A 25,299-nucleotide genomic window follows, 5' to 3' on the forward strand; every position below is an offset into this window, starting at 1 on the left:
ACTACCCGGGCGCCATCTTGTCTTGTTCGTAGAAGTAGAAGCATCGAAAGGCTTGGAGAGTATTGCAAGAACGGTGGCGACAGCAGCGTTCCTTGAACGAGGGTAGGTAAGTGGTGAAGAAAAAGTGCACGTGGGGACTTTCCGAACTACAATCTTCTTGATCTTGTGGCGAAGTATTGTGACTGACAGGCTGCGTACGTTGCTTGGTGCGAGCGCTGGAACCTTATACCCTTAAAGCAGCGGCATCCGCCCGTGAATCAGCAGTGCTCTTGGTGAAAAGGAAGTGTTCTTATTAAGGAGAGTGTTCAAGACTTTTAAGAAAGAGTTTCCTCCCGGATGAGATGGGACTAATTGTTGGGCTGCTGGCCGGCCGTTAAATATTGCGCGTGCGCAGAAGAAACTCTTGTAGGGAGGAGGGTGCAGCCAGCGCAACGCAGCAGGCTGGTGCCGGGACCCAGAGCTTAAGACTCTTGTGTGGTTCCGACTGCGCAGGCGCAGCCAAGGGCGGCTGAGTCCTGTTAACTACAAGTAGGTTCCTTAGGGTCTTTCTTGTGTTCTTATTCGGTGGTAGACATTATGCGTTAAGCTTCACAGAGGTGACGGACAGCATCCATAATTTTAGTTGTTTGGTCCAGTGGTAGATAGTATTGTCATCTAAACCGATTGAGCACTAGACAGATTTTGATCGTGGGTGGTAAAATTGTTAAATTAACATTCACATTTAAGATCTCAGTACCTCATTAGTATTTTTTCTTCCCCTGACTCCAGATAAAATAAGCGTGGAATTTCTCATTTTAGTATACCAACGCAAAAACCAAAAATGCACTAAAGATTTTACTTGTGGCCTAGTCTTATTATTATTTTTTGGTACTGGGGATCGAACTCAGGTCCTTGCGCGTTTGCTGGGCAGGCGGCGGAACCACTTAGCTAAATTCCCGGCCCTAGTCTTACAAAAGGTCAAGGGGGCTTTTGGGAGACTAACAGTAAATCAGTTCTTGAGAAGTTCTATAGTTGTAAAATTTTTTGTTAATAGTTTATATTTTAGAATAGGTTTTGCTTCACACAAAAATTGAGCAGATGGTACATAACCATAATCGACCTCCTCCTACCTCTTTGCTTACTAGCGTGCATTATTATATTTTTACTACAATTAATGGACCAAAATTGATAAATTATTAACTGAAGTCCATAGTTTATTCTTGTTTCCTTAGTTTATACCTAAAATTCCTTTTCTGTGCCGGGATCCTATGTGGAATACCACATTCCACATTGTATTTGTTATGTACTTTAGGCTTTTTTTGAGTTGTTTCTTAGGCTTTCTTTGGTTTTGATGACTGTTACGGACTTGAGACCTCCCAGAATTGATATGTGGAAGTCCTAAACTCATTACCTCAGAATTTGACCAAATGGGAGAGGGTCTTTAAAGAGTTAAAGTGAGGTCATTAGAATGGACTCATCCACTATGATTGGTGTCTTTATTTATTTATTTATTTTTTTGATTGGTGTCTTTATAAGAAGAGATTAGGAGCAGGCATGGTGGTGCACACCTCTCATTCCAGCAATCCGGGAGGCTGAAGTTGGAAGATGAAAAGTTTGAACTCAGTTTAAGCAATTTTAGCAAGATCCCAAGAGATAAGGGAGGGGGGAGAGAGAGGGGAAAGAGACATCAAAAGAATTAGGATTTGTTATGTACATGTACCAAACACCCCACGATGAATGTAATCATTATGTACTGCAAACATGTACTAATAAACATTTTTACACCCCACCCCACCCCAAGTAGTGGTAGTGTTTGGGAATGTAGCCTGGACCCCGAGAACCTTGGGGGCCAGATATGAGTGAGAGAACCAGAATGAATTAGGATACAGATAATGCCATCTATAAGCCAAGGAGAAGAGAGAGGCCTTAGATGAAACTAACCCTACTGAAGCTTTGATCTAGGGCCTTATCTTGGCTCTAGAACTATGGTTAAATAAATTTCCCTTGCTTCACCTAGTCTGTTACTTTGTTATGGCAGCCCTAACAAATGTACATGCTGTGACCTTGACTTTGTTTTTCTTTCAGTACTGGGGATTGAACCTAGGGCCTTTGTACCAAGCAACATCACCACCTTTTTCTTTTTTAAAAAAATTCTGTTTTGTTTGGAAACAGGGTCCCACTAAATTGCCCAGGCTGGACTTAAACACTTGCAGTCCTCCTGCTTCAGCCTCTCAAAGTGCTGGGCTTACCTTGACTTTTTTAAGCAGTATTTTTTTTTTTTTTTTTTTGGTACGGGGGATCAAACTCAGGTCCTTGCACTTGCGAAGCAGGTGATGAAACCACTGAGTTAAATCCCCGGCCCCTTTAAGCAGTATTGATCAAGTATATTGTAGAGTCCTTTCTTACTGGAGTATTTCCATTATTTATTTGGAAATCGGTTTGCCTTTTATATGCCCCCATCTATTTTTTTTTTTTTAATGGCACTAATATGGTCCAGGCTCATCATTTTATATTTCTTCCCCCAGTCCTGGAATCAGCCATTTCTCTAAGGAGTTCCCAGTCCTTTTATTACAGAATAATAATAGAACCAAGTTCTAGGTGCTTAGATGTGCTTATTACTAGTAGGGTGTTGCTTTAGGCTTTCTCTTTGACTTTTTTAGTTTTACTATTTTCACAGGGAGGGGTATTTATAACCAAACTATCCAATTCTCCAGTACTTTTTGAATACGTATCTCTTTTGAGCAACAAGCTGAAGAATATTTCATATATACTAAAAGCATGTGAAGTCAAGGGATTAAAAAAAAATTTACCAGTCTCCAAATTACAAGATTAGCTTTCATTAGCAACATTTCTACTTAACCTGAGTTGAGCAAATGAATTCTTTTCCATTTTGAGGTCAGTCATGTGTATAAGACTGAAATGGTAGGGGTGAAGCAGATTGTTATATTTTGTGAATTTCAATTTTGTATTTGCTGTGAGGACCATTTCACCATATGCTTAAAGGATAAATGTATTTCTGTCTCTCTTTGATTTTGCATTTGATGCTTAAAGGATCACTTTTTGGTCTTCCCCCTCCTGCGCACTCCCTGTACTGGGAATTGAACCCAGGGTCTTCATGCAGAGTCAAATCCCCAGCCCTTTTGTTATTTTTTATTTTGAGACAGAGTCTTGCTAAGTCACTAAGTTGCCTAGATTGGGCTTGAATTTGTGATCCTCCTGCCTTACCCTCCCAAAGTGCTGGGATTACTGGCATGCACCACCACTCCTGGCAAGAATCACACTAATTCTTTATCTATCTTTTTGTTACACAGTTTTAATGACTTTTGCAAATATTAATGATGGTCATTTAACAAGTCATTTTAGGAAACTCAAAGCAATGGTAGTTTTAATTCATTTGAAATAAGGATCAGATAAATGACCATTTCTGATATTAGTTTCCTAGGGTTACCATAATGAATTACCATAAGCTGGATGGCTTAAAACAGTAGAGATTTATTTTACAATTCTGAAAGCTAACATCTGAAAACAAGGTTTTGGCAGGATCATGCTCTGTGGTTATAGAGGAGGAATCCTTCCTTCTCTCTTCCTAACTTTTTGTGGTTTATATCCATCAGTGACGTTTGTATACCCCACTCCAATCTCTACCACTGTAGACATTTGTCTTTTTTCATTTTTTTTTTTTTGTTTTTTTTTTTTTGTACCAGGGATCGAACTTGGGTCTTTGGCTTGCGCAGCAGGCGCTGAAACCACTGAGCTAAATCCCCGGCCCATTTGTCTTTTTTCTTAAAAGAACACCAGTCATTTGATTAGATCTCACATAATTAAGAACTGTATGAACGCATCTAAATTTGAATACATCTCCAGAGACTTATTTCCTAATAAGTATACATTCACAGGTATCAGGGGTTAGTCTATCAACACAAATCAGTTTATAACACTGGTGATAATCATAAGTTTAATATTTTTTGAGCAGTGTGATAGGTTTTTTTGGGGGGGGGTACTGGGTATTGAACTCGGGTCCTTGCACTTGCGGGGCATGCGGTGAAACCACTGAGCTAAATCCCCAGCCCCTAGCATTGTGATAGTTTTGATGATCTGATGCAAACCTTGGTTTTTGATCTTTCTATTCTTTCCGGATCCTAGTTGTTTCCCAAGGAAATCTCAGCTTGAGCTCATGAAGGGAAATATGTACTCTCAGGAAAACCTTACAGCCTGGCTCACAGTAAAAACCTTTCTCCAAACTTGAAAAGTTGAGCCTGTGACACTTTAAATTTTTGATGTTGTAAAGTGACAGTAGCAGTACTAGAATGTTGTTTTCTTTTCTTTTTTTTGTACTGAAAATCAGAGCATGGCCTCCCGCTTGCCAGGCAGGTGCTACACCACTGAGCTACATCCCTGGCCCTAGAATTTGTTTTTTGCAGTACCCGGAATCGAACTCAGGACCTTGCACTTTCGAGGCATGTGCGGTGCCACTAAGCTAAATCCCTAGCTCCCTAGAATGTTATTTTTGTGGTTCAGTATTAATGTATTCACTTGAAATATTTAATCTCTTAATATGAGCAAAGCACTGTGGAGAATTCAAGTAATTGTATTTCTTCTGCCCTCAAGAAGATTCTTATCTGAGCCAAGACAAAACATGAAAATTTAATATATTTACTCTAAAATTGGGAATATATTGTTTGAACTGTTTCATCAATAACTTACTTTGGAAATTTTTAAACAATGTGAAAGTATAGTTGAGTGCCTGTCTTTGTTACCAATATTTTCCAAATCATTATTAAACCAAAGTGTAAATGTCATTTTCAGTGGTACAAGATTATGTTATTCATTGAGCCATAGTGGGGCTGGAGGTGTAGCTCCGGTAGGGGGCTTGCCTACTAGCATTTGAAAGTTTTGGGTTCAATTCTCAGGACAACAACAAAAAATCCTGCAGTGAATTTAAAAATAAAATCCACCTTTTCTATCAGTGAGTTCCACATCCATGCATTCAGCCAACTGTGGATGGAAAATATGGGGGAAAATAATTGCATCTGTACTAAACTTATACGGGCTTTTTTCTCCTGTCGTTATTGATTCATTCATTTATTTTGGTTTTTTAGGACACAGTCTTGCTATGTATTTTAGCCTGGCCTTGAACTCACTATGCAGCCCAGGCTGGCCTGGAACTCAGGCAGGCCTTTTGCCTCAGCCTTCCAAACACTGAGATTACAGGCGTGTGCCACCACACCGTTTTCCTCCTGTCCCTATTTAAACAATATAAGTGTAACAACCGTTTATGTAACATTTACAGTGTATTTGGTATTGGAGGTTATTTGAGGGTTGGTTATATGCAAATACTAAGGCAGTTTATGTAATGAACTTGAGAGTTCTCAGACTTTGGTACCTATAGGGATCCTGGAACTAGTCTTTACAGATAGAGAGGAACCACCTGCCTCTGGTGTGCCTTCGTAATCTTTCTGTTTTCCAAATTTTGCATTAGTTAACTTTGCTAGTAGTGAAAATTTTATGATAAAAATAAGTAAGAAAGGAATTTCTAAACGTTTGCCATTGATCGTTTATAATCTTGTTCCTAGAAAATGATTAGTGAAAGTATCATTGAATGCTGGGCTGGGTTGAAACATATAAAAGCTTATATTAAGTATAGGAATAATTCTAGTTTCATACCAACTCTTTAACCAAAATTTGTTCTTTTTCTGCAAATGTTAGCATAACACTAAATATAATTTTCATGACTAGAGGTACCTTTTTTAGGGTAGATTGTAGGAATTTAAATCATACAAGAAAATGAAACATCCGATAACTTGCTCAGTGTCTCACATTTAGATGACTTACGTATTTTTTACTGCTTACAGCAGTCATTATAGATTGTGCTCGTCAGTTTCCTTTAATTCTCTCTCATTTAAAATCTGTATATTTGTAAGAATACACACATGATAAAATTATGCAAAAAGTACAGAAGGATATAAAATTTAAAAATCAAGATTCTCAGATCCCTGGTTTTGCTTTTCAGAGCTCAGAGTAAGGTTTTTGTTTCCGTAACTTAGGAATTTTCTGTATTTTATTTAATTGTGTTGTGAAAAAGCCTCAAGTGGCATTATTTTTAATGCTGCTTCATGTAATTTTTTTCACCTAGTAATTCAGTTTGTATATCAATACATGTCAATACATAAACATCTGCCTTGTTTCAGTGGCTGAAAGTCCATTATATATGGTTCCCTCTAATTTATTTAACTTTCTACCTTTAATTAAATTTCACTAAAAGCACATATTTACTGTTCAGATATTTGCTCAGATTTTTGAGCTATGCTTTGAGCAGTTAAGTCTGAAGTGGAACTTCTGGGCCAGAGGGATGTGCATTTACACTTTTGATAAGGTAATGCTAAATTGTCTTCTGAAAGACTAACCCTTTGATGTTCCATCTACACCCTCAGCCAGTGGTCATACTTAGTAGCCACATCAAGTTTGTTTGTTTGTTTCTTTTTGTTGTTGTTGTTACCGGGGATCGAACTCAGGACCTTGCGCTTGCTACACAGGCAGCAGCACCACTGAGCTAAATCCCCAGGCCACATATCAAGTTTCTTAACTCCAGACTTACTTAAAACATTTTAATACCTCCTAATGTCTTCTTTGACTTTTACTGTCATGTTCTTTGCTGTTTTTTAAATTCTCTGCTTCTTATAATTTCACATCTTTTTCTATATTTTTCTCACATGTACCAAACACTATACTTGAATAGTAGCTTCCATAAACTTGGGAAAGTTTATGGAACTTTTGTTTCTTGGGAAAGAAAAGGTTTAGAAAATAGCTATAGTTAATAAGTGTTTATTTAAATATATAGAAAATGGCTCTAAGTAATACAAATCAAACTTTTAAAAATTAATTTTATTGGTAACACTCTTGAAGATATGCAAATAAAACTGCTGTGCATAGGAATACATGAAGAGTCATTAAATTGCCCAAGCTGGTATTGAACTTGCACTTGCTCCCTCTTCCTCAGCCTCCCTAGTATCTGCCATGATAGGCATGTACCACCAAGCCTGACTTTTAAAAATAATAGACAGTAAAAGCTTAAACCTGTGATGTATGAGAAGTAGGGACAGGAGGACAAATTTAAACTAAGGAATCCTTCCAATACTAAAATGAAATCTGGGCAAGTTCTGGAGAAGAACTGGGTTGGCTTTATCCACCTGTTTTGGGTGATGGTGCTGGGGATAGAAGCAGGGCCTCTTAGGCTTTATACCACTGAGCTACATGCCCATTCCCTTCCTCTTTAAACTTCCTCGTAGTTGTAAACTCAGTGCTACTAGAAAAGGTATTGAGTAAGCGCTGGTAATATATTAACCACTGGTAATTGGAGCTGCTTGTGCTGAGTTTTTGTGTTTCTCACAGTAACTCTGAGGTGGACACTATTTTTACAGGTAGTAACTTAAGGATTGGAGAGTAATTTGGCCATGTTTACGCAGCTAGTAAAGGAGTTAGGTAGGAACCAGAGCTTTTGCTCTGAAGTCAAGGTGACAAATGAATACCAGAGAATTTAAAAGGAGAACTGAAAAAGCTGTCCATGACAACAATGAAATGAGTTAGAAAAAGAAACTAATGGTTTCTGAAAACATAAACTTATGTATTGGAAATGATGATACAGTTAGTACACTCTGTGTGTGTGTGTGTGTGTGTGTGAGACACAATTTGAGGGTTTTATTCACTTTTTTCCAGCTCCTCTCTTGGCCTTTGGGTTTTTGTTTTTTGGGTTTTTTTTTTTTTTTTTTTTGGTACTAGGGATTGAACTCGGGACCTTGTGCTTCCAAGGCAGGTGGCAGCACCACTGAACTAAATCCCCAGCCTTCTCCTGGCCTTTGGAAGCCCAATGGGTCAGCACGCTGCGGCCCATCCCCTGGCCCACCCCCATCCTATCCCCCCTTGTGCTCCTTCCCCCTCCCCTCATGGAGCTCTCCTGATCCCCACAACATTTTGAGTTCCAGAGGCCTGGAAACGTGGAAAACCCCCTCCGGGTCACCCAGTTACATCACATGACTCCCAGTACACATTATTTCATTGTTTAAAATAGTTTCACTGTTTGCAACTCCAGTTGGCACTGTATAGAGCTTAAAGAGAAAAATCCATGCACTGAATTGTTGATAAGCTGTGAAAAGTTTGGAAAACATGGCAAAGCTGTGTTTAGACCAGCTCATCCGTTCTCCTAAGTCTAGGTCAACAGCTTCGTTTTCTTTTACCTTTAAAAGTAAAACAGAAGGAGCTAGTGACCACTCAGTTATTTATTTAGTGCCTGTGATGTAGATGTTACTCTGTACCTTATGGAAGATACAGAGAGATAAAATGTATCAGGTCTGTCAGCTTTAAGAAACTTGATCTAAAGGAAAGAAAATTGTCTCCTAATGTTAATTTTTTTTTTTTTCTTTTTGGTTTTTCTCAGACAGGGGTCTCACTATGTAGTTCAGACTGGCCATGAACTCACTGTGTAGCCTAGGCTGGCCTCAACCTGCAATTATCCTGCCTCAACCTCCCAGGTGCTGGGATTATAGGTGTGCATCACCGCTCCTGGCCTCCTAATGCTGATTTCTAAACAGAATTCCTTGGAAAAATCTGACTTAATGTATATTACTACCTTATTTATACCATTTCAATTAATAGTAGGCAAGTGCAATCTTTTCAAATGTATGTTCCTTTTTTCTCACTTTCTAAATTGTGTGGCACTGTTTTGTATTTGAATGAATTTTCCAAATAAGTATTTTGAAAATTTAAAAAACAATGCTAAAAATATTTGCCATTTCATTTCTGCTATATCTCTTTCCCTTAACCTTTATAGTGGTAAAATAATTACCCATAATAAAGTTGATAGAAAGTAAACTTACATGTTTATCTGGAGATGATCACATTTTCATGTTGCGTTTTTAAAATTTATTCTCATCTTTATAATCTATGACCAAACACTTTTTTTTCTCTCCTTTAGGGCATAACTCTTCTTGCTGTTATGCTTTCAAGCTGTAGTGTGAATCAACCTAAATTTTAAACAGAAGGTGAGCCTCTGAGGTCAGTGAAAACAGCAGTTGGTATTTCTTGATGTTTTCTGTTCATTCATTTATTTCCCTATCGGTGTTAATTAAAATTATAATTGAAGTGTGCTCGCTTCGGCAGCACATATACTAAAATTATAATTGAAGCTATTTTTCAGGGACTCTTTTAGTTTTAGAGGTTTTTAAAAGTTGTAGTTGGGAAATAGGAGAAGGGAAGAAGAAACACTGAAGAATGATTAGTAAAAGAAGCATATTTAGCTTGGAACTGATACCCAGTTCCAGCTATTGACCACACTTATGGGGCAATATTGTGTCTGTTTTGCCATATTCTAGTGAAGCTCTTGTAATAGACTATCTTAGTGCAATGAAAAGATAAGTACATTTGACTTATAAGTAAATTAGGGTAACAAAGAAACACAACTTCCCCTAATTCAGTGTTCTTCAGTAGAGAAATCCAGATCTGGCACTGTCTGATATTCAAAGAATGCTTCAAAGACTGAGTTGCAAACTTAAATATCTGAATACCAATAGCCAGCGGTCCATTAGAGTTCATGTCTTTACTTTCTTCTTTATCTGGCTTTCTCACTTTTTGTGAATTTGTAATACTAAGGCTTGCTTTTTGTCTTGTTTTTTAGGATAGAGGAAAGGGCCAATCTAGCATTAATAAACATTTATTGAATGCTGTATGTTAAGCCTTGGGATACAGAAATAAAGAAGAGCTAAACAGGCAGGAGAATTGAAAGTTGAGCCAAATCTGGGCAAGTTAGTGATTTAATGATACCCTTTCTCAAAATTTTAAAGGGCTGGGGATGTAGCTCAGTGTGAAGGCACTGAATTCAGTCCCCAGTCCTGCTGAAAAAGAAGAAACGTACCATGTGTGTCATTGGCTCATCAACAGGGTTATATATCAGTGTTGTGTAAGTATGAAGGTATTAGACTTGGGGGAATTTTAAACTTTTCTTTTAAAAAAGTTTTCAGACTTGTTTACAGAGAAGTAGACTAGTACCTTCCTCCCCTTCTTTTTCATGCTATTTAACATGTTAAGGAAACTAGCTCTTGAAGACTGTCTCCCTTTCTGGCTTTGTCTGGTTATTTCTTCTAAGGTTACTTACCATGTTCCTTTACCCTCATTGTTTTACATTGGAAGCTCAGTTGGATTCAGCAAAACATTTTTGGTGAGAATATTCATAGTGGTACTGGGAACATAATAATGAATCTTACAGATATCACATAATCACAAGATATATTTTGGAAACCTTTGAATTTCTAATTATCAACTTTTCTTCTAAGGTTTTCTAAATCAATTGCTAGGTTTGTCAATATGGCTGTTTTCTAAGTTGGTTTTACCTTTTGCATTTATTAGCTGTAATTACAATGGTACTCTTGAGTCATGAACTGAATTCATTTCATAATTCTGGGAAAGATGGCCATGGTTGTGTTCCTTACCCAATGGAGAGTTTGCAAACAAAAACACAATTTTGCCAAACACTTGTTTGTGAACCAAAGTGTTCATGCACCAAAGTACCACTGTACTCCCAGGGAAGAACTTTTCTTCGTCAGCTAGAGCAGTTTAGTTGTTTTTTTAAAGGAGTCATGGTTGGGAGAGAATAAATCACTTTTTTTAATGGATCTTCAAAATAATTAGATTTTTAGATTTATAGCTAAATTGATTTGAACTATAGTTGCCACCAAACTCTGGCATTGTTATTGGCCACTTAGTACGTACAATCAAATTTATTTGCTTGCGGCTGACCCAAGGAAATTTATTTGGTACAAAGGAAAGAGGATTTGTTCAAAAGTAGCTCTGAGGGGATGGAGGGGCCTCATCACACAAATCACCATCTCACCAAGTACAGGTGTTTTAGGAACAGTACGGGGAGGGAATACAGGGAGACAGTAGATATACAGTATTAAGGCTTGTTTCATACCATCCTAGACCCAGACCCCTTCCACCCTTTCCAGTGGAAATGAAACTGGACTTTGACCTCTTGGTGCCAGCATCTGCATATACTGACCATTTACTGGGTTTAAGGAGAGGTGGGGGTGGCAGTTTATATGCTAGGCCTGAGGAAGTTTGGAGAAGCCATTTGTCTTTAAAGGAAAAAATCTACAACATCAGCATTAATGTAAAATTTTCTCTTACTTGCCAAGCTAAAAATTGTAGTTGCTTTTGGTAACCTATTGGCCAGAATTTTAGAGCTCTCATCACATTAATATATCATCATATAATAATTTCTGATAGGTGAGTTTGAAAAATTAAAAAAAATGCACTGTAATTTTTAAACTGTTTAATTTATTAAAGATAGAAAATCAATATATTTTTAAAGAAAAGATGTGGGATCAAGGAGGACAGCCTTGGCAGCAGTGGCCCTTGAACCAACAACAATGGATGCAGTCATTCCAGCACCAGCAGGATCCAAGTAAGGAAACTGAATTTGGAAGAGGGTGGGCAGTGGGGATTTGAGATGGGTAGGAGATAGATGATGGAATTAGGGTTGGTACATCAAGTCACTGTATCGTCTGAGTGTAATCTTTTCCTTAAATAGCCTTGCCATACATAGCTTGTATAAGAAGAAGTTTATTTGGAAGACTTCCTCAAAGGACAGAAAGCTTTATGAAGATTTTACATTTTTAAAACTTAGAGAAAGTATAAAATTTGTTAAGTGGAGCATACTTCAATTTTGGGGTTTTTTTTTTTGGTACCAGGGATTAAACTCCGGACCTTGGGCTTAGGAGGCAGGCAGCGGCACCACTGAGCTAAATCCCCCCGCCCAATACCTCTGTTGTTAATTCTGAGTCTTACAGTTAGTTTAAACCTGTGTACTGTACTACATCACTTTTAAGATTTCTTTTTACTGTGCAGTATTTCAAATATGGACAAAGGTAGAAGGAAAGATTATAGGGAGCTCTCATTTATTGTATTAGCATTTAACTCACAGACAGTATGATCACTTACACTGCTCTGTTTTTACTGAGTAATCTAATGTCATTTCTTTTTAAAAGTAGTTACATAGCAAGTCTTTACTACACTTTAACAAACCCGCTTTTGGATATTTGATTTTTACTCTTTGTATACATATCATTATTCATTTGTCAATTGTTTTCTTAACACGAGCTAGGTTTGCTAGGTCACAGTTGCAGATTGGGAACATTTCTATACACATTGTCAGGTTTAACTCCCATCTGTGTTATGCCAGCTTTTATATTTCATGAAAGTATGAGAATGTCTGTTTAATCTTTCTTAAACTGAGATGTGAATAAAATGTATTTTACTCTATTTAAACAGTTAATTTAAAAAAATTAAATTATTTAAAATTAATTAAACAATTACTGACTTTTGGTATCAGGGATTGAACTCAGGACCTTGTGCTTGCGAGGCAGGCGCCGGAACCACTGAGCTAAGTCCCTGGCCCAACAATTAATGACTTAGATCTTAAAATGTTAGAGATGTCTGGAGAGGAAAAATGGAAGACCTTCAAAACAGTGGGACAGTGACTTTTGAGAAAAGAATGGCGGAAAAGTTGTTAAGGAAACATGTTTTGGTTGGAAAAAGGAGCCTCAAAGAAGGGCAGCCATGATGAGGAACAGAGATAGGGCTACACCAGTTCAAGTTCTGTAAGCTCAAAGGTAGTCCTGGAAAGAATATGATTGAGTTTAATTATTTTTATGGTGATTTAAAAAGGGAGGTGACTTTAAAAATTCAGTAAACTAAGATGTAGGGAATAAATTATCTATGAGTTAATATTAGAAATGGGTTACATTGTTGCCTGAATTTGGATTATATTCCCCCCCCTTTATTGGTACATGTTAGGTATATGTTATGATCACATTCATCATTGGGAATTTGTACCTGTACATGATATATCTTGGTTCTTGTGAAATAGGAAGAAAAGGTTCAAAGGGGAAGGGAAAGTGGGGGGGTGTAGGGGAAAGGAAAGTAGAGAAAGAAAAAAATATGGATTATTTTCTAAACATCCTTTCAGGGATAACTAAAAAATAACTAACATGCTTGTTTTACCCAGAAGTACTATTCTTTGAGCTCCTACATTCTGAATGCTACATTCTTTGTTAATTTACATTAGGCCAGATTGACTGGGCTGCATTGGCTCAAGCTTGGATTGCCCAGAGAGAGGCTTCAGGACAGCAAAGCATAGTAGAACAACCACCAGGGATGATGCCAAATGGACAAGATATGTCTACAATGGAATCTGGGCCTAACAATCATGGGAATTTTCAAGGAGATTCAAACTTTAACAGAATGTGGCAACCAGGTTTGTTGTTTATGTTTTCTAAATTTTAGGGTGGTTTTTAAAATAAAATGATTAATAGTGAGTTATTTAATTTGCTTGTTTTATGACTTCTTGAAATTTAATGTTCAGTAAAGAGTAGGCAGTCTCGATCTGACCGTGACATTTTGTTGTTAACTTACTCTGTGCTGTTTGCTAGCATTGTGGCACTCAGTTTCTTTTCTTGGTTCTTCATTCCTAGGCTGACAGGGGCTGGGAACACTGGAAACTTCACTTGGCATTTAGGGAAGAAAGTGTTGTTTTTCTCTCTTGCAACCTCTGGCCTTTTCAGAAGCAGCACTGGCAGAGTAAAATATGTGTAGCCTCTAGTTAAAGGAAAATTGTGTCCCTATGTGACAAGTCTGTCAGATATACTCTGCTCTTATTATCTACCCACCTTTTTCTACCCTTTTTTTGAGATAGTGAAGATCTTCCATAAGTTTTTGTCTGTTTTTGTTTTTTTATATCACAGTATGATTGAGATTCCTTCGTGCTAATTTAGTTTTCTATGACTTTTGTTACTATTTTTAATAAGCACTTGGAATTATGAAGGAATTTCACATTTGGGTATGCTGTTGGTGAAGTCATGCTCCCTTTTCCTATTAGTATTTTTTTTTAATATTACTGTAAGAATGGAAAATACAGGAAGGAACTCCCAAACATCACTTTAAAAGAATGACAAATATTCCAGTCTTGGATACTGTGAGGTAGTTCTTTCTTGAAAGCCAAATTTCCCAAAGTTTGAAGATATTTTAGTTCCCAAAATTCAAGTTTATATGTGACTTACCCTGACATCCCACCCCCAAACCCATCCCCCCTCTACTGTTTGTGATCCTGACAAGTTATTAAACCTTTGTGTGCCTTAGTTTCTTCTCCTAAAATCAGCAAAATTAATACTTGGTTTTTCCCTACCTCACAGGGATGTTGTGAGGATAAATGTGTTCATGGAATAAGGGATTTATATAAAGTTTTGAGGTATTGTTTTTGTGGTGTTATTATTGAGCAAAAATAGAAAAATACAACAAAAAAGTTGTTTTGGATTTTGTTATATTCATTAAAAATAATGTTGGGCATTATTTTTTTTTGTTTATTTAGGGTGTAAATTACAGTGGTATTAACGCCTTTGAATTATTTGTAAGATACTTTAGTTAATTGCTTATTTTTTAAGATATATAAGGGGCCGGGGATTTAGCTCAGTGGTTTCACCGCCTCCTGCATAAGCGCAAGGACCCTAGTTTGATCCCCGGTACCAAAAACAAAACAAAACAAAACAAACAAAAAGATATATAAGGAATTTGATCAAGAAGTCATAAGTTGTTTTTTAACATAATTCTTTTCTGAAAAATACAACTTACTTGAGATCTTGAAGTTTGTGTTGATTTTATTATAACCCCCTGTTGAATGTTTTTATGCCTGAATCCTAAATAGAATGGGGAATGCATCAGCAACCCCCACACCCCCCTCCAGATCAGCCATGGATACCACCAACACCAGGCCCAGTGGACATTGTTCCTCCTTCTGAAGACAGCAACAGTCAGGACAGTGGGGAATTTGCCCCTGACAACAGGCATATATTTAACCAGAACAATCACAACTTTGGTGGACCACCCGATAATTTTGCAGTGGGGCCAGTGAACCAGTTTGACTATCAGGTGAAAGATATTTTGTTACTTTAATACCGTAGATGTGCACGTAATCCATTCTTTGGAAGTGTCTCATCAAGAATACCTAAGATGTGTGTTTTACTTTTCAGAGTTGTACAGATAACCACATACAGGCTTGCAGAACAATTTAACAATTTTTGAGCATTGAAATCATCAGTTTTTTATGTGACTAGGAAAATGGTATAAAAGGTTCATTAGGAAAATTTCTGGATAGAATGAAAAGTGTGTAAGTGCAAAAGCTATATGATGCTGTATTTTCTAATTTCAAAACAATAGATTAAATGTTAAGTAAAGTTTAGAAAACACATTAGTTGAATACATCATCAATAATAGATTAGGGTTAAGACATGAAAAAAACACATGAACATGGGTCATCTTTCTAACTACAATTCCTCCTGTAGAATTATGACTTCTTCTATTGTTATTTTTTCCATTCTGACATGGCATGTTAATGGAATTGTACATGATTTCCTTTGTAACATCCAGTCCATTCCTAGGGACATAGAACTCTATGGAGAATAGTGGTAAAATGTGGGGCTTTTAATCCACTCTATAAGGATCTACCCTAAAATTACAGAATTAAGTGTCATTTTGAAATACCTGAATGCAATTGTTGTTTTATAAATTGAACTATCAAAATTAAACATTTTGAAATGTCCCATGTATTATTTCACTAATTCTCAGGGAGATTTGATAATATATTCATCTTGAGATAGTAATCCTTTAGTTTAATACATATTCACATACTTATGTACTCACACTTGGAATATATATAACAGTTTTTATTTCATTTATGAAGAAATAAAAGAAATGATAGGGTACTTCTACTTGCCCTAGTTTTCCTTGGGCAACTGGCCTGAAAAAAGCCTCTGAAAATAGCAAAATTTTTATAATATTTCTATAACTTTCTTTGTATATTAATATATCATGCAAAAATATAAAAACAATTTGAGTTCACTAGAGATAGGAAGTTGCAATCAACAACAAAAAATTCTTAGCTGGGCATGGTGGCACATGTCTGTAATCCCAGCACTTGGGAAACTGAGGCAGGAGGATCACCAGGAGTTCATGGCGAGCCTGAACTACAGAACTGAGACTGTGTCTCAAAGAACCAAAAATAAAAAATTCTTAAAGAAAAAATATTTATCTGATGTTTTGGTGGTAGTAGGGATAGTTTATAGATTCACAATGAAAGAGTTTATTCATATATAATATATACACACATACAGATGTGTATATGTGTATACATGTATTTATACACATGCATGTAGTCTTTTCCTTATTTCTTGAAAATAGTGTATTAGCTGGCTTTTAGAAGGCTCTTTGCACTTCACACAAGCAAAAAATCTGCCTTAAGCAAGCCTAGGTTCTTGGGGCCACAGAAATACACGTGCATATTAGAACCATGGAATTCTTGGATTTCCTGCACGCATGGATTTCTACTGTCCCAGTTCATAACACACGTGTGTCCCAGAGAGTATATTGTATCAAATTGAAGAAAAATAAAATGCAATACTCTTTCAGCATGGGGCTGCTTTTGGTCCACCGCAAGGTGGATTTCATCCTCCTTATTGGCAACCAGGACCTCCAGGACCTCCAGCGCCTCCCCAGAATCGAAGAGAAAGGCCATCGTCATTCCGGGATCGACAGCGGTCACCTATTGCCCTTCCTGTGAAGCAGGAGCCTCCTCAAATTGGTAGCTATTTAAGTTTGGTGAACCGTGTTGGCATGATTTATCACTATAAAAAGGATGTTTTATTTTCTTAAAAATTGTTCTAATGCCTGTGATACATTAGAAGTCAATACTTCTCCATTTTAAAGCCTAAATGTTTTTTGTCTGCATCTCTCCTGCTTTCAGTTACTCTTTGACACTGTTGCTAGATTAGTTTTCCTTTGATTATTTCCTTTTCATAAGTATTTGGCCAGAAAATTTTAATAAGAAAGCTTAGCTTTCTGCCAGTAGCAAGTTACATATATGTGCTACTTTGTCTAGAAAGTTCCTAATCATCTGGTGGACTAAAAAATTTAAGTCTTTTTTAATTTTGTTTTTTGGTAGATGTTTGTTGTTGCTGCTATTTGGGAGTTTGCTTGTTTGTTTTGATGAGACAAGTTCTTTCTGTATATTTCAGGCTGGCCTTGAACTCACTGTGTGCCCTAGGTTGGCCTCCAGTTCTGCCTTAGCCTTTCAGGGGCTGGCATTACCAGTGTATGCCACCATGCCCAGTCTTTCCTTTCTACATGAAGTTTTTCCTTTTTACATTTTAGGAATATTCTGACTTACCGCTTTTTAAAAAATCTACTGAATGAATATAGTGTGAAAACAGAGTTGTGCTTTGTTTGACTTTGTTCTGTTTTTATTATAAGTAGTTTTTTGTTTGTTTTTTTTTAATAAGAATTTGGCTTTGAATTGGCTCACATCACTCTCTGTTGGCTTTTTAATCTTGGGCACATAGCTTTACCTGTTTGAGTGTCCATTTCCTCACCTGCAAAAGATTTCCAATAACAGTAGTGATTTTTGAAGACTTTTGTAAAGATTAAATAATGTGACAGTTGAATGTTGTTTTATTGTGTCCTGGCAGATTAAGCATTAGCACATATTCCCTGCTTTTGTCAGAAGGGATCATTTTTTAAAAAGCACAATGTTTAATAAATATTGTCTGTTTTTGTTTTTACTCAAAAAATTTGGAGAGAATCAGGAATAAGGAACTGATTTTTTTTCTTGTATGAAACAGATGCAGTAAAACGCAGGACTCTTCCAGCTTGGATTCGTGAAGGTCTTGAAAAAATGGAACGTGAAAAGCAAAAGAAATTAGAGAAAGAAAGGATGGAACAACAACGTTCACAATTGTCCAAAAAAGAAAAGAAGGCCACAGAAGATGCTGAAGGAGGTGATGGCCCTCGTTTACCTCAGAGAAGTAAATTTGTAAGTAGAGTCTTCTGTTATGAAACTCTGTGTGAAGTTTATTGAAATAGACATTTTAGCCGACAGAAAAATATTAATATTCCTGAGTTAACTTGTAGTAAGTGTATTGGGACTTAAGTTTTTGTGTGTGTGTGTTGAGGGTGGAGATCCCCTTCTGTGAGATTTTGGATAGGTGTTACCTTTATAGACAAATTCATATTTTCTGTGTTGCAACTGACTCCCTCTTGGTGGATTATATAAAGCAAAATTATATTAAATGATAATAGAGAAATAAAGATGACTTTTTTGAGTATTTGAATGTATACTTAACACCTGAGAATGTAATAATTTTTGCCATGAGCAATAAAGTAAGTGTTTTAAGTGTTTTAACTCTTCATTCATCAGTTAGGTGGCATGAGTAGTTTAGGAGTTTATCTGTTCATCAATAATGGGCTTCCTTCCAGCTGGTGCAGTAGCCACATCACAGGTAAGAATGCAGCATAGGAAGGAAGTGGATCTTTCTCTCAAGGCCATTTTCTTAGGATTTCTCAGTGACTAGGGGACACATGTTTGACTAATGAAGGGTCCTATTTTTAGGATATATCCATATTGAACCCTAAAACTATACAAAGACAGAGGTATTTGCTCAGTCTGAGGTAGATCTTATTTTTTATCTGTCCATTATGTAACTAAAAAGAACTAAGTTCCAGGGCAGTCTGAGGTCTTGGAACTGACCAGAGATTTTTCATATTATGTCACATGGTTTTAGGTAAGTAGCTTATTTATAGCTGTAAAAGTTACATTGAATAATGTGTCTGGTCCGTTTTTCTAAAATTCTACAAGCCACTCATTTCAGGACCATCATGTATAATGGCTGTTAATTAAATCTCTCTGGGTTTGATGTTTTTCTAGTTATTTACAAAATAGGTCAAAATTGACAAAGGAGAAGAGGAAAGTAAATAATTGATTTTTCTTAAGTCCTTTTGTAATATTACATTTCTTCCCAGGTTACACTTTAAAATTATCAAATGAAATCTGTAATAAATAAATTAATTTAGAGGGGCTAGAAGTATAGCTTATTGATAGAGCATGTGTTTAATATCCATGAGTCCCTGGGTTCAATCCCCAGCACCAAAAAATGAAAGACCAGGACAAAATGTAATTTTGACAGCAGTTTCACTTACTATGTTTTTGTTTTGTCAACTTTAATTTGAGCTTTTAAAATTTTGATAATTCAGTAGGGATTTTATATTCCAAGCATAAATTTGAGCTGTCCTATTTTTATAGGATAGTGATGAAGAAGATGAAGATCCTGAAAACATTGAGGCTGCAAGCAGTGGAAAAGTCACCAGAAGTCCATCTCCAGTTCCTCAGGAAGAGCAGAGTGAACCAGAGATGACTGAAGAAGAGAAGGAGTATCAAATGGTAGGATGTGAAGTTTCTGTTGTAGGCAGTAATTTAGTTAGTTTGTTTGTTTGTTTGAGACAGGGTCTCCCTATGTAGTTCAAGCTGGGGTTGAACCCACTATGTATCCCAGGCTGGCTTCCAACTCAGAATGATCCTCCTGCCTCAGCCTCCTGAGTGCTAGGATTACAGGCATGTGCCATTACACCTGGTGGTTGTAATTTTTTAAACTATTGATTGATTATCTGAAATATTTAAACTGAGAAATCTGAAACAATTATATTTATTCACATGTAGATTTGTTAGGCAAAGTATGTCTATATAAAATTCAGATAGTGTCCCCAGCAACATCCTCCCCCAGAAAAATCTACTTAATATTTAATACGAAGTCACAGCCTATGAGTAATTATTAAGCCCATTTCTTAACAGCAGTGATGGAATTAAAGTTTTACTGTATGAGGCCCAAGAGAACTTATTGATCTGTTTTTAAAATTTTTATTTTAAAGTGGAAATACTGAGAAAGATTAAAAGAACTTAAAGAAAAATACAGTGGTACCTTGGTTCATGAACTTGATTCTCTCCGTGGTTCTGGTCGCAAACTAAATTGGATGAGAACTGAATCAGATTTCCCCATAAGGTCAACATTGAACCTGGTACCTTGGTCACGAACTTGATTCTTTCCACAAATCTAGTTGATGTTGGGCAAGAACTGAATCAAATTCAGTGGTTAGGTTCAGTGTTGTCCTTATAGGGAAATTTGATTTGGTTCTTGTCCAGTTGGGTTTACAACCCAAATCATGGAGAGAACTCAGGTATCACTATAACACTGTAAGTTTAGGAAGCACTAGCATTGAACACAAAATATTTTTTCATTGTAAGTATTCTTAAAGCCTTTATTATCTATAAATTATATTTTCACTTCATGAAATTAGGAATGTAATGTATGTTTTCCAGATTGAAAGAGTAGCGATCTTTAGATACTAATTCTGTGTACCTCATTTTAATAGATGAGCAGTTGGCACAGAGAAACTAAAGGCCTAGGAGTCTGCATTTCAAACAATTGTTGGTAGCCAAGCCAGAGGAATCCAGCTCTTATTTCAAATCTAGTATATTCTCCATTTTATATTAACTTCTACTTTTAAGGATGCTGTTATTGCTCACAAGTTTATTATAGTAGTCAAGAATAAAAGGACTTCATCTGGAAGAATGGATTATCTTTGTCCTTTTCTTGTTTTTTTCACTCCTTTTTAACCTTTCAAAAGTGACTTAAACTAGTATTGCTTACACATATTAAGTGACAAGCTACTTACACCTATAGAATTTCTTTATTAAATAAATTTTTTACATTTTGTTCTAAAATAAAAATTTAGTGTCTGCATGGACAGACTAATTTTTTTTCCTTTGAGCCCTGATTGTGAATTTTTTTTAAGTTTTGATGTTTTAGAATAATTTTTAAGATACTCTTCCTTTGATTGGCTGATTCTGATTTCAGAATGTTTTAGAAGATGGCTTTGCATCAAACCATATTAGTAACTAAATTAGTAGTTAAATTAGAAACAGTACACAAAGTCTTCCTCCTTAGATGTTGCTGACAAAAATGCTTCTGACTGAAATTCTTCTGGATGTCACAGATGAAGAAATTTATTATATAGCCAAAGACACACATCGGAAAGCAACAAAAGGTATATTGTGGGTGTTCTTGGTTTTGCTTTTCTGGGGGAATTTTGGTTTCAATGACTATTTTGGACTTTTTTGTTGTCCTCTGAATTACTATCAGTATTAAACATTCTCTTCTTGCATGTTTAACTTTTTGGGAAAGATTAGATTTGTAGACACTATATTAAAACAACACAGATACTTTTATCTGAACTACCTGAGAGTACAGATTAGCAATCATGGTATTGTCTTGTAGAGTGTATTGTAGAAAATTCCTGATGTTTAATTTATTTCTCCTAATTTTTTTTTAATACATGCCATGGTATTGGTATTGGTTTCTGACTTCTAATACGGTTTATTTGACAATGAATTTTGAATTATGAATCTTCAGGGTTTTCAGAGTCAAAATTCTTACAGAAGCAAGTAATTTCCAGCCCTCCCGCATGATTTTAGAAACACTTTAAAAACATTGAAACAAAAATTATATGCCATATCTCAGAAGCAGAAATACAGATATACTAGTCAACATTTTTCCTCATAAACAATTTCAGCTCACATCATAATTATGATTTCAAAGCCAGACATGATACTGGTTTAAAATGAATGTTATGTTTTTAATGTTTCTTCTCTCCCCCAAAAAGCAGCAATAGTGGTAGATTTAACAATGCCCCGTAGACTCTCATGACTATGAAATCGTGGCTATTTGTGTTAACATGTTGTTCCTGTTGTTGATGTGATACAAAGCTCCTGCAAAACAGCTGGCACAGTCCAGTGCACTGGCTTCCCTCACTGGACTCGGTAAGTGTTCTCCTTACTTCTGAGAGGGCCTAAAGGGAAAGTCACACTTACCTTGTCTTTCTACATGCTCTGTTTTGAAATTGCAGTATTCCTACTCAGTTTATAAAACCTAGGTCTCAGGGTATATCAGTGTCTGCAAGGTTTACATTTTTTAACTAAAGCATTCACAGTGGGACTATTATAAATGTGATGGCTAATTCATAGGTTATTGGGGCAAGTTGAATGGAGGATTTCTTCATCAGGTGCTCCAATATGTATATTTTATATCTATAAAATTTCATATATATGGATATATATATATATATATATGATTTGTACTTGATCTTAGACAGAACGCTAAGAAGCAGTAGTTTGTACTTGATAGGTTATAATTCAGCCATGACAGTATCCACCCTCACTAGAATTACTGCATACATGCTGTGGGAATTTACTTACCCACTAATGGTTTTAATGACTTTCATATGAATTGTGTTGTAGCAAGTCAAATTTTAACAGAGGAGAGGGTTTATCTTATCCAGTATAACAGTAGTGATGTATTCATAATTTGGTATTTGCATGATATATTATCAAGTTTCTAAAGCTTGAATTTGCCTTTTCCACATCTTCATTTCATATTAATTTTTGTGAGGAACAAGATTGTGGGTAGAATGAAAAATGCCCATGTGGTTTTATTATGATTACCACTTAGATCACTTCGGGGTGGGGAGTAGTTTCAGTATAATAACAATTCTGTACCAGTGAGCCATTATCAAGATTACTTAATGGTGAGAAATACATGAAATATTCCAGAAATAATAATGTAGTAGGTAACCATTGTCTGAGGGTTCTTTGAATTCTGTAAGCATTTGAAAGTATACTTCTCCTCACCCCGAACATACATTCTTTCGGGAAAAGGCAATGAAAAAAGAAATGAGGTTTCTTCTCAGACCTTAAAAAGTTTTTAATAGATTGTACAATATTTTCATGTAATAGACTGAGCTTTATGCTCACAGGTGGACTGGGTGGTTATGGATCAGGAGACAGTGAAGATGAGCGGAGTGACAGAGGCTCTGAGTCATCTGACACTGATGATGAAGAATTACGGCACCGAATCCGGCAAAAACAGGAAGCTTTTTGGAGAAAAGAAAAAGAACAGCAGCTACTACATGATAAACAGATGGAAGGTATTTCTTTTAGATTGTTTTAGGAGCCATTCATTCTGGAGGCTATAAACCCAGCTATCTAATAGGTTATTTTGATTTCTTATTAGGATTGTTGAAGTGAAAAATGACTTTTGAAATGGAGGAAATACATTTGTAAAACAATTGAAAAGTAGCTAGAATATTAAAGGATAAAGGCTACAAGTTTTTTATTTAAAATACTTCACATGGGTACAGTATTTAATAGTATGAGAAATGAAAGAATAGTATTTCTATTTTTGAAAAATCTTTTTGGGCAGCTGCAAATGTAATTAAGAATTAACAGCTAAAGATTCAATTTTACCTTTACATTGTTATAATTGAATAAAAGGGAAACTTCCTATCTATGCATCTCTGCATTTTGATACTCCTGTTTTACTGTTCAGAATTGCAGCTAACTCCATGAAGCTGCTGAGTACTTGAAATGTTGCTAGCCCTCATTGAAATGTGCTGTAGGTATAAAATACACACTAGACTTTGAACATGGTATGTGAAAAAAAGAATATCAGTATTTTTTGAATTGATTGCATTTTAACATAATATTTTTGACATACTGAAATTAATTATACCTGTTTCTTTTTGCCTGACTAATGTGGCCATTAGAAAATCTTGAATTGTTTGATTTGTACCCTAATTCTGTACCCTAATTGTTACAGTCTAGTAGCTTGAAATTTAGTAGTATAGGAGATTTTAATTTTACATTCAATTTTTTTTTGTCTTTTTCTGTTTCAGAAGAAAAGCAACAGTCAGAAAGGGTTACAAAAGAGATGAATGAATTTATCCACAAAGAGCAAAATAGTTTATCACTTCTAGAAGCAAGAGAAGCAGATGGTGATGTGGTTAATGAAAAGAAAAGAACTCCAAATGAAACGGCATCCATTTTAGAACCAAAAAAAGACCATAAAGAAAAAGAGAAACAAGGAAGGAGTAGATCAGGAAGTTCTAGCAGTAGTTCCAGTAGCAATAGCAGAACTAGTAGTACTAGCAGTACTATCTCCAGTTCTTCTTACAGTTCTAGCTCAGGTAGTAGTCATACTTCTTCTCGGTCTTCTTCTCCTAAAAGAAAAAAGAGACATAGTAGGAGTAGATCTCCAACAATTAAAGCAAGACGTAGTAGAAGTAGAAGCTACTCTCGCAGAATTAAAATAGAGAGCAGTAGGGCTAGGGTGAAGATTAGAGACAGGAGGAGATCTAATAGAAATAGCATTGAAAGAGAAAGACGACGAAATCGGAGTCCTTCCCGAGAGAGACGTAGAAGTAGAAGTCGCTCAAGGGATAGACGAACCAATCGTTCCAGTCGCAGTAGGAGTCGAGATAGGCGTAAAATTGAGGATCAACGTGGAAATCTTAGTGGGAGCAGTCATAAGCATAAAGGTGAGGCTAAAGAACAAGAGAGGAAAAAGGAGAGGAGTCGAAGTATAGATAAAGATAGGAAAAAGAAAGACAAAGAAAGGGAGCGTGAACAGGATAAAAGAAAAGAGAAACAAAAAAGGGAAGAAAAAGATTTTAAGTTTAGTAGTCAAGATGATAGATTAAAGAGGAAAAGAGAAAGTGAAAGAACATTCTCAAGGAGTGGTTCTATATCTGTTAAAATTATAAGACATGATTCTAGACAAGATAGTAAGAAAAGTACTACCAAAGATAGTAAAAAGCATTCAGGCTCTGATTCTAGTGGAAGGAGCAGTTCTGAATCTCCAGGAAGTAGCAAAGAAAAGAAGGCTAAGAAGCCTAAACATAGTCGATCGCGATCCATGGAGAAATCTCAAAGGTCTGGTAAGAAGGCAAGCCGCAAACACAAGTCTAAGTCCCGATCAAGGTAGTATACTTTTTAAAGTATTTTGTCTGATTTTTTAAAAAAACAATTTGACTGAATTTATTCAAAGTTGAAAGTGTCCTTTCTCTCTCTCTTTAATAAAGTCAGTTTGGTACTTGATAAATGATCATAGTTTTAAATAATGTTAGAAATCCTATATAATAGTATTTATTTAAAATTGCAGATTATTAGTTTAAAATACATTTTTATTTTTAAATTTTGTCTTTTCCCTTTTCTTGCAGATCAACAACCCCTCCCCGTCGTAAGCGCTGAGGAATGATGTGGCAAGAATGCCATGATGTTTTAAAAAAATTCCATGAGTTTTAAGGGCTTGTCTCATTATAGAGGCACATTGTGGCTGTGTAGGTGAAACCAGAATCTTTTTTTTTTTTAATCTGTAAATAGGTGTACTTTTTCCAAATGCTGCTCCAAGTTACTTAATAGGATTTCTTTGTATTACATTTTTTTCAAAAAATAGTGCATAATAAGACTATAAACATGCCATTCTCTTTCAGCTGTAATGTTCTTAAACTTATTCTTGAATGTACTGTGATGTCAATAAAGCTCTTTAGTTCATTTTTGTTAAA

General features: G+C 36.0%; 1 protein-coding gene across 17 annotated transcripts; it reads left to right on the forward strand.

Annotated features, from left to right (window-relative positions):
• The first annotated feature begins 24 nt into the window (after window positions 1–24).
• Window positions 25–25,299, forward strand: Pnisr (PNN interacting serine and arginine rich protein). 17 transcript variants are annotated; one of them, XM_004862484.3, is made up of 13 exons: window positions 25–106; window positions 8,948–9,027; window positions 11,314–11,431; window positions 13,094–13,282; window positions 14,726–14,949; window positions 16,486–16,657; window positions 17,694–17,884; window positions 19,151–19,288; window positions 20,850–20,949; window positions 21,668–21,721; window positions 22,714–22,884; window positions 23,632–24,715; window positions 24,955–25,299. In XM_004862484.3, the coding sequence occupies exons 3-13, from the start codon at window positions 11,344–11,346 to the stop codon at window positions 24,983–24,985; spliced, it is 2,442 nt and encodes an 813-aa protein (XP_004862541.1). In that variant the 5' UTR covers window positions 25–106; window positions 8,948–9,027; window positions 11,314–11,343; the 3' UTR covers window positions 24,986–25,299. The 17 variants fall into 17 exon arrangements, with proteins under 17 accessions (XP_004862541.1, XP_087044063.1, XP_021098340.1 ...); XM_087187937.1 differs by having other exon boundaries at window positions 11,318–11,431; XM_021242681.2 differs by having other exon boundaries at window positions 11,339–11,431.

This window comes from Heterocephalus glaber, unplaced genomic scaffold (assembly GCF_053883595.1).
Source record: "Heterocephalus glaber isolate CG9 unplaced genomic scaffold, H.glaber_assembly_v1.0 deba00001523, whole genome shotgun sequence".
Classification (NCBI taxonomy): Eukaryota; Metazoa; Chordata; class Mammalia; order Rodentia; family Bathyergidae; genus Heterocephalus; species Heterocephalus glaber.

What these genes read in the sequence shown, in the direction of transcription:
- Pnisr (XM_004862484.3), top strand. Translation starts at nt 11,344, where the DNA reads ATGTGGGATCAAGGAGGACAGCCTTGGCAGCAGTGGCCCTTGAACCAA. An exon ending in GGCTTCCCTCACTGGACTCG is followed by an intron (nt 21,722 to 22,713) that starts GTAAGTGTTCTC and finishes TTATGCTCACAG; the next exon opens with GTGGACTGGGTGGTTATGGA. An exon ending in AAGTCTAAGTCCCGATCAAG is followed by an intron (nt 24,716 to 24,954) that starts GTAGTATACTTT and finishes CTTTTCTTGCAG; the next exon opens with ATCAACAACCCCTCCCCGTC.